The following is a 9,877-nucleotide window of genomic DNA, read 5'->3' as shown; positions in this document are numbered from 1 at the left end:
TGATGTAAATCAAAAAGAGCAAAGGTCCTAAGACTGAGCCCTGAAGTACCCCACTTGTGACATTAACCCAGTTTGACTAAAATCCTTTTGTAATAACCCTCTGCTTTCTTCCATCCAGCCACTCTTCTATCCATTTTGCTAACTTATCCCCCACTTATAATGCTTATATTTAATTTTATTCTTTATTCTTTTTGAGCCAATGTGGTTTTCTTACTTGCAGCCATCTTTGTTTTTCTATAAGGAACATGCCTATCTTGAATATTTATAACTTTATTTTTAACAGTTTTCACATTTGCTCAGTAGCTTCAATGAATTCAATTGACCAATTTACAGCATATAATTCTTGTTTCATCTCATCAAAATTTTCTTTTTTTGAAATTTAGAACCAAAATCTTATTATTCCTCCTCTCCATATGGAGCAAAACATCAAATCTAATTGAGTAATAATCACTTGAACCTAGATGCTCCCAGATCTATACCTTATCAATCATTTTTTTTTTATTATAAGTTAACAATAAATCTAAAATAGCATTGTTCCTAGTAGACTCCCTAACCAATTATTGAAGAAAACTATTCTGAACAGTTACTAAAAATTCCTCATGATTTCACTCAAACATATATGTGTGAGTGTATATATTTATACATAAAACTAAGATAACAGATGAAGTGTATTCTGATAAAACAGTTAGTACACAGGACACACACAAAAAGGGCAATGAATTTCAAAAAAAGACCCAAAAACCTTGAGCACTTTCAAATAGTTGATTCTTCTTCAGGAGAAATAAAGGATTGAAGTGTATGATAGGCATAATGACAGAGTCTGCTACAGTCTTAATACAGAGTGCAAATATTCAATGGCTGTTGAAACTGGCCCTGGTGGACTGATGGTAAGTTTACAAAGTTACAATGTTAAAATCCTTGTTTGATTGCTTGCAGTGGACAGAGAGCCAACAGCAAATTATGTAACTTTGCACTAAGAAAATAACAAAACCTAATGAAATAAATTAAATAGTACACACTTTTACATATACTATGCAGGAATTATGTGATATACTGTGACTTTTCTGAGTATCAATGAGCAGAAAGAAGCACTACCAAAAGAAATACAGTTTAAATATGTAAACTAAACACCTGAAAACTGCATGTCCAATTAGAATGCTACAGATAGCCTTTAAATTAAAAAATAAAAACATGTAATTAGGAATATATTTATTCAGATACTACTATGCAAGTATTCGATTTACTTATACTAATCTATGCTTTGTATCATTATTTAGCAATTAGATGAAGTAGTTTAAGTTAAACTTTACTTTTGGTGAAAGGCTATATTAATGTCATACACTGTATACACCATTTATCTGTTTATTTAATATTTGCTATTTGGAATTTTAATGTAGATATTTATGTATGACTTGACTTAAACTTTTGTTATTTGTTCTGACAAAAATTACTTTAATTAACCTAAAACCAAAGTAGAATGAAGTGTACATTCTCATAAGATTATATTCCTCATTGGACAGTATTTGTTTTCAATTCAAACTAGTTATTATTTCAAAAGACTGCATCTTACAAGATTAAGAAGAAAATGTAGTAACATAAATTAAAAAGGGAGTATAATTACCATATAATCAGCTCTATCTGATTTTACTCCACCATTATCTTTTTCAAATTCCCATGGTAGCCAACCTACTACAACAGACGTGGAATTCACATCAAGTACTTTTGGCTTATCTTTGAGCACAGGAGGGTCTAGAATGATAAATAATGATTGTAAGATAAATAAACTTTTAATCAAGTTTTACTTGTTAACTAATTTCTCTATTATACATGTTATGGGTATCAGAGTCATTACGATATAGAAGGGCAATTTTCTTTCCATGTCTCATAAAGTAAAATAGCAATCTATATTTTAATTTTACTCTAGGTATACATTTTATGTAAATTTACATATGTAACTTCTTAGAATTCATTTAATGAACACATCGACTGGGATGACAATATTACACATTAGTGAATCAAGGTACAATGCACATTAATGTAAATGTTGGTGTTTCTTTGCATTAGTATTCATAAATGTTAGACTTAGGCTTTATAAGATTCTTGTCTTTTTAACTCTTTCTGGACTGGAAAGGAGGGTCACTGATATTCCTAGGTTTTCTTCCTTCTCATGGTGAAAACACTTAGAGAAATTGCACAAAACTAAGAACAAACTTACTAATAAGTACTTAGTCTTAAAAAAAAAGTCATCTAGAGACATACCCCTACCCATTAGAGAAGCATCAGTGAAACAATAAAAATCTAGATAAATGGGGAGGTGGCAGTGGGATATCAACCAAAGTATTGGCACGATCCAGCCATCAAAACAGAACCTCAAAAAGAGAGGGTAGCAGTATCACAAGAGAGGGTAGAAGACCTCAAAAGATTTTCCATTGGTCACTCAAAGTCCACTAAAGAAGCCCCATGTAAGCCTGGCCTAGATGGATAAAATGTTCCAGAGAAGTGAGAGCCCCCAAAAGAGATAGAACTTCTTGCAATAGGAAGTGTAGGAGAAGCAGGAGTCGAGGTGACAAGATGTTCCATGTTCCACATATGAATGGGGGAAAGCTAAGCCCAACTGAGTCAAGAATGGAAAAAGACTCCAAGATGGACCCATTATTGAGTCAGAGTTAGGAATTATTTGCAAAACTTGACCAACCAATCCAAACAAGCCGCCACTTGGAGGAGAATTAACTTGGCCAAAAAAGGGGGCTTCTCAAGAAGATGCATGGTGGAACCAGTCATCCATATGATAATGGAAACAAAGTCCAAGACTATAAACATGGCGATCAAATGCTCCCATGACCCTGTTGAAAACATAAGAAGCTAAAGCAATGCTGAAGAGGAGAACTCAAAACTGATACACTGAAACAAAGAAAATAATGTGAAGATGGAACAATTGGAATATGGAGAAAGGCATCCAAAACATTGACATTGGTCCTCTAAAGTCCAGATGAAAAGAACCAATGGAGAGGAAGAAACTCCTCCATCTTGAAACAAGGAACCATTAAGTGTGGTTGAAAAGAGAAAGGTCAATGACAGGACAAAAGTCTCTGATTTTTCTGGGGATGATAAAAAGATAAGAATAAAACCCTAGAGAGGTGCAAACTACTCTCTCCATGGCTCTTATGTCCAAAAGATCCCATACTGCAGCCCTGAGATGTAAAAGATGCAGAGGGTCTGAAGGAGGAGGAAAAGGACCAGGAAAAAGAGGACAGACAAAGCAGGAAGAGATGAGAAGTGAAGAGCAAGGTCATGTGTAAGAACCTGAACACTACACCAGTTGGCTCCAACATGGGTCCAAAGTTCTGCAAACAGAAACACATGTGCTCCTACAGGGCCTGAGCCAACTGGGTACAAAGGGAGGGAGTCACTAACATGATGTGAGACAGTCAAGCCACAGAGAAAGGGGAACAGTAAGAAGCAGTTGATGGATGAGAAATGGGAGAAGAAAAGAGGTGAAGAGTGTCATGTTCCAGAAGGCCCCAATAACAGAGGAACCAAGCAAACAAGAAAAACCTTGGCCAGGGTATTGAAAAGGATCAAATATAGATTCCCAGAAAACTTGGAATCATGATGTGGGACTTCAGATAGGAGATGAAGAGAGGATAGGTAAAAAAAAGAGAGATGGATGAGAAAAAGGGGAAGATGAGAATTTTTGAGCACTAGAGAGTGTTACTGGAGATAAAGGATTAGTCACCTTAAGTGAGCAGAAGGGACTCCAAGTATTGGAAATCCAAGAATGGAAAAGGAGAATGGCTATCAGCCATGGCAAAAAAATCTTAGAGTTGAAGTTGGAATGAGACTTATCTAGGAACATGTCAACATGCCTTGAGAAGAAGGAAAAACCAAATAATCCTCAGAATGAGAGTCATGTTTTAAGAAACAGGAAGAATCAAACGACATGGAAGAAAGTAACAAACAAACTTGAGTAATCATATAAACAGAGATTTGAAGGAAGAACAGGTAATGATACAAGAAGTTATCAAAGAACCCATGACACAATGAACTGTGGTGGTACATCCCCACAGTCAAAATACCTCTAGTGGCCACAGACAAAGAAGGGGTAGTGTTAGCAACATCACCAAAACCTTGAGAGAAGGTAGAAGTCATTGCCACTTGAGAATTCATGATCATTGTAGCAATTCTACAGATAAAAAAATATATACTTTTGTTTTAGTTATTTGGTTAAAACAAACTAAAAGGAAACCAAAAAATGTTAATGTGAAAAGGCAGCACAAATCTCACAAAATTGATTAAATTTAAAGAAACATGTTCATTAAAGGTAGTGTTGAGGATAAGAATGAAGTTACTTTTGAGTGCATGTACTTATGGAATCTACTACACATGGAGGATGTGTTGCCCTCCTATTTGTCGGAGGGCTATTGTCGCATGATAATTACATCATGCATTAGTGCAGTTCACATTGTAACACGTCTTTGGTGGGAAACAGCTCAAGGCTTATACCATACATAAAATCTCAAAGACAGATGTACAAGGAATAGCTAATGTGTGAAGAGAGGCAAGCCTATTGTTTCAGAAAGATTTATTGGTGACTTAGAACCTGATCTATAAAAATAGTGATAGATCATACCAGGTAAGAACATTGTTGTTAGCATTAATCTTAGCCAAAATCAATTTATATCTAATAAAGGTATTTCATTTTCAATAAATTACAAGTTCTTTTATTTATTTATTTATGTTCTTTGTGAACAATATTCCTAACAATAATATTCAGTATTACTCAACAGAACATTTTGCCATCACCTCATAAGGCTTACCTGATGTCTTATGATAGAAGAAAGTTGTCATAGCTTGGAAACAAATATAGATTAAGATGAAAACACTTTCAGAAACAATAAGCACATCTTAAGAAACTATAATAAAATTCCCAGATTTGTGTTTTGTTCCCTAAGTTTTCTAAACTTCCCATTATATTCCATTATTCTTGTCTACCTGAGCTAAGCCTTGTCACTGTCACATGAAACCATAAATCACTTATCACACATCTTTATTCACTTTAAAATGATGTAAATAGTTTTTGATATGCTCTATCCAATTATATTTTAACTCTGCCTGTAGCTATTTTAAAGCTAAATTTCATTTGAAGTTTTTCAATCACCTGCTGTTAGGTAATAAAATGAGTAGGGCAAAGAGGTTGTACTAATAAAATATTGAATAAAGGAAACAAAATGAGAAACAAAATATTGATAATTATATTCAAAAGGAAAAATAGCTTCTTACCAAATATAAATATATTCTTTGGGATGAGCAGAAAAATTCGAAAAATCAATATGTGCATTGTTTACAAGTGAGACTCTTTGGAAGTGTCGAGAAATGTAAGTTTGAACATTATTTTCATTTTTCTTTAAAGATTACACTAATTAAATATTACAACATGACAAAATACACATTTTAAAATATTTCTAATTGAAGCATTGTTGAAATAAAGGTGAAATTATTATTTTTACCTAAAGTTTGAAATTTGATTTGCAGTTGTGTATTCAACACCTGAAAGGAGCTCACCAGTTCAGAAAGAGTTAACTGTTCTAAAAGGTAATCAAATAGTTATTGCTTGTTTAATACTTGTTTCATATATGAAAAAAAAAACTGTAAAAACCCAGGTTAAAATACATTTTGGTTGAGCATGCTGATTGCTGAAAAATATTCCATTTATTTGAAACCTTTCAAACTTTCAGAATAAAAAAACACTAAAAGTGTACAATTTATATTTTTCAATAGTTATACCATGTTTTGGTGAAATCAAAAGCTTGAAAGTGTTGATATTCTTATTCCTTTGGAAAACTAAAAATATATATACAATAATGTTCTTTTTGTATGATGTCAGTTTAGCATGTTACATATATAATCCATTCAGACTTTTACAATGATTCCAGAAGTTGCATTGAAATTCATATACAAATTATAAATGCATAGCTAAAAGTATGTGTATGCGTTTTGAATATATGTACAGTTACAGAGGTTAAGTATATTATATTCAAATGATTTTAGAGCCTCACCTAGTTGCTAAAGTCCATGTTGCCACATTCAGTCATGCTCTATGTGATAACTGTGTCTCTTATCAATAGTCCTGCAGCATAGTTGCCATTGCAAAAGTCTTCATAGTAATGTTGTTGCCAAGTTTTTATAGGGCCAGGATTCTTTACAGTAGGTGTCTGTGACTTGTTGGCAATACATATCAACAATAAATGGACAGCAGAAAATCCACTTGTTTTAAAATAATGTATTCAAAACAAGTCAAATGTAAAAAATTTGTTACACTATTGGTTATCACAGTTGTGACAGAATGGGCGAAAGCCTGATGGACTGCTAAAAGCTTGAGAATGTTGATGTGGAGTGCAGACTCCTCTACAGATCACAAACCAGAAATCTCTTGAGAGTTGAGGAAAGCTCCCAACCCACCAAAGGTACATTCATAAACAGATGTAATTCTGGATGAGGTGGAGGAATGGGAACCCCCACTGTGGTCTGATCCCTGTGGAGCCATCAAACTAGGTCTACTATGATCACGAAAAGAAGGTTAACAGGATAGTACAAGGGATCCAGGGAAAAGTTCCACTGATTAAGAAGTGTCCACTGAAGAGAAAGCATATGAGCTTGACCCATGGGAATGAGAACTTCCAAGGAAGCCCATGTCTCCAAAAGAGATAGAACCTCTTGAGCCAGGAGAGATAAGGGCCTTTGTGACTGCCCATTCAATATCCCTGAGACAAAAAGGTGAACGCTGGGACCAACTGAGGTGTGAATTGAAGAAAACCCACAAATGAACCAGGTACTGAATGAGGTAAGAATAGACTTCTCCAACTTCATCAGAAAACTCACCTGTGCTGCTTTCTGTGGAAGCAGATGTATGTGATTCACTGATTGCGAATGGGAATAGGCAAGCAGGAGCCAGTCATTCATATGATGAATGCTAAGACCCAGCAAGCGAAAGTGATGAACAAATGAATGAACTACTGAACAAAACACATAAAAAGCTGAAAAGAGACTGAGTGACAGTGTCCTGAACTGGAACACTTGACCCTCATGGATGAACCAAAGAAAAAGACATGACTCTGGAGCAATGGAAATCTGAAGATAGGCATCCATCACGTTGATTTTGGTCATCCAAAAAAACACCCAATATAGTGTCAGATAGAACTTCATGGTGAAGCAAGGGGGTTCCAGAAAGGCATTCAGCAGAGACACATCTATAACTGCTCTCCAATCGCTCGTTGTTTTGGGGAACACAAAGAGATGGGAATAAAAACCCAGATATGTAGGAAACATCCACTCATTAGCTCTTTTGCATAGGAGAGAGAAAGGATCCCGAGGAGGAGGAAAGGAAGGTAAAGGCTGGGGTGAGGAAGAAGGAGGCTGAGAAACTAGGATAGGCAGATCCTGGAAGGCAATGGAAGAGGAGGAGGCAAACATGTGGCTAGGTACGATAAAGAGGAATGTAACCTACCTACATCAATCTGTGATTCTAGGGTATCCCAAAAACAGAATCACGTAGAATAGGGGCCTATTGGAGATCTCGTAGGGAGGAAAGGGGGATATGAACCCCTTTTAGTAAAGCATCCCTCCATAACAAGTCCCATCATCAAAGCAACGAGGTATTGAGGCAAGAGGCAGAAGCTGATAAATGAGCCATGGTGGCCCAAAGGAGGGTCCTGAGCTCTTCTGGAAAGACCTCCAGAGATTGATGAAAGGCCTCAGACATTAATTAAAGGGAGGAAAGGTAGCATAAAAGTGAGGTAAAGGAAAATTGAATCTTAGAAAATTGCACCTGATTGAAGCAGACAGAAGCTCCAGGATTTGAGCCCCACAGAGGAAGGAGAGGATCTAAATTCTGAAAATCAAAACGGGATGATAAGTCAAGGCATATTAATCCAATAAATGAGGGGAACAGAGCCTGCCTATACCCAATTGTAGTTGATCAGAAAATCTCTGAAAAAGAACATTCATGTCGGTAGGAGGAGGAAAAACATAATCAGAAGGTTTTCTTTCACCCAATAAGGCAGTGGTGGAATCACAGGCTATAGGGGAAACACCTAAAACATGACATACCTGATTGAAAATTGTAGGAAGGGATAGGTAGGTGAATGTCCTGAATGGGTGTAGACTGTGATAGACCAAAAAAGGAAGATGCCAAAAAACGAGTCCAAATTTTCTTCCTCGTGATGGTAGCCCTCCTCAGAAACATGGTCAGGTGGAGAATTAGAAGAAATTACCGGCCAAATGTAAGACTATCTACCTGTGAACCAAGTCGTGCCATGTGAGCTGTCATCTATGGCGGGAATATCATTATCCATCACATTAAATCTCGAATTCATATTAAAAACGTAGAATTCAGAAACAAGAATTTAGTTGAATGCAAAATTGTAGAAACAATTGAAAACAAATGCAAAATTTAACAAAAATTGTGAGATTAAACTTCAACTGAGAAGATAACAAAGCACAATCAAAACTGTAGTCATGCATGGAAAAAATTAAACATACATCAAAACTGTGTCATGGCAATCTAGAAAGTGAGGATTGAGCAAGAATAGCAGAGTAAGCTAGTTGCACCATTATACTATCATATTTTATGTTTCTTGCTATATTTTGTCACTGTTTCAAAAATATTTATCTTCAGTTTCTAATTGTTCTTTTTTTGCCACACAAACCAGCTGTTTTCATAATGGAGACACGGTATGTAGGTACAATAGAGATCTTATATTTGAAAAAAGAGCAAGTTTGATTCGACACAAAAAATTTCAAATATTTTACTGAAGAGTTAAAATGAGATATTTGTGTATTTTATTCAGAAGTTTAATTTAAGACTTATTCCAAATGTATGTTTCTTGTTGAACTGTGCTGATTGTTTGTTCTATTTATATCATGATGTCTCATATTTCATTCAAGTTCAGTTCATAAGTGGAACATGTATGCTGATTCACATAGGGGCAACTAAAACAGTTTCTAGCTTTGCAAGTTTAATGACACCCTTCCACCCTTAACTATGTGACAGTCGCCTTGCTGTGTAGGTGTACAATTAACAAATATTTTGTTCATGGTCTTTATAACATGTATCCATTTATCCAAGAGAATATTATCATTAGAGTAATTAATACTTCATCATTTACTTTCTTATCCGAAAATCATGCAAAGGATCATAATTAGAATGATTTTTTTTTCAATCATTGCACAGAGAATAGCAAGTAATTTGTCTTTCAAACCTAAGAAATAGTTTACTAAGGTTTTGACTCATACAAAGGTGATTTAAAATATGTATATTAGGTTAAACTACTTTGCATTATCAGATGTTACATATATATGTAAAAGTAATCTGTAAGAAAGTATTACATAATAACATTATATTATATGACTTATATATTTTTGAAATACTTTCTGACTGAATGTGTACCAATCAGCAGTTACATGGCTACAGATATAATAATAAGTGAAAGATAAGTCTTCCATAAAATAAATTTCTTAAAACAACAAAATGCACATTTCACTAGTCTTGTATGAAAGTTAAGTTTTGAGAGTAATTACCTTCAAAAATGAGCTTGCAAGTCATGAAATATATTGCACATACACAACGTGGTCACAAGTAAATAGACACCACCTTTTCAGAAAAAATGAAATTTTTCAGTCATATTCACATGAATTCATATATTTACAATTTAATTAATATCTATTAGATCTCCCTTTCGCTTCGTGGATTCTTTGGGGCATCGTGAGAATCATCTCGTAAATTTTAGATTGTGGGATTTTCGCCCACTTTTGCTTGAAAACTTGGAGTAGATCGCTTTCGTAAGGTTTTTTTTTGTTGTTTCTTGACTTGCCGATCGAG

The 9,877-nt window shown here is 34.8% G+C and overlaps 1 protein-coding gene across 1 annotated transcript in view; it reads right to left on the bottom strand.

The window, feature by feature from the left end:
* The window catches only part of LOC106468551 (receptor-type tyrosine-protein phosphatase mu-like), a gene marked incomplete at its 3' end in the record, with an annotated part of 105,953 nt that overhangs the window by 85,028 nt on the left and 11,048 nt on the right, over nt 1-9,877 (bottom strand). Inside the window, exon 6 of the mRNA XM_013928984.2 lies at nt 1,622-1,749. Coding sequence (XP_013784438.1) covers nt 1,622-1,749 — 128 coding nt within the window. The remainder of the gene's footprint in view (nt 1-1,621; nt 1,750-9,877) is intronic.

This window comes from Limulus polyphemus, unplaced genomic scaffold (assembly GCF_000517525.1).
Source record: "Limulus polyphemus unplaced genomic scaffold, Limulus_polyphemus-2.1.2 Scaffold3051, whole genome shotgun sequence".
Classification (NCBI taxonomy): Eukaryota; Metazoa; Arthropoda; class Merostomata; order Xiphosura; family Limulidae; genus Limulus; species Limulus polyphemus.
Note: the sequence above shows the minus strand (reverse complement) of the source record. Positions and strands in the feature narration are given on the sequence as shown.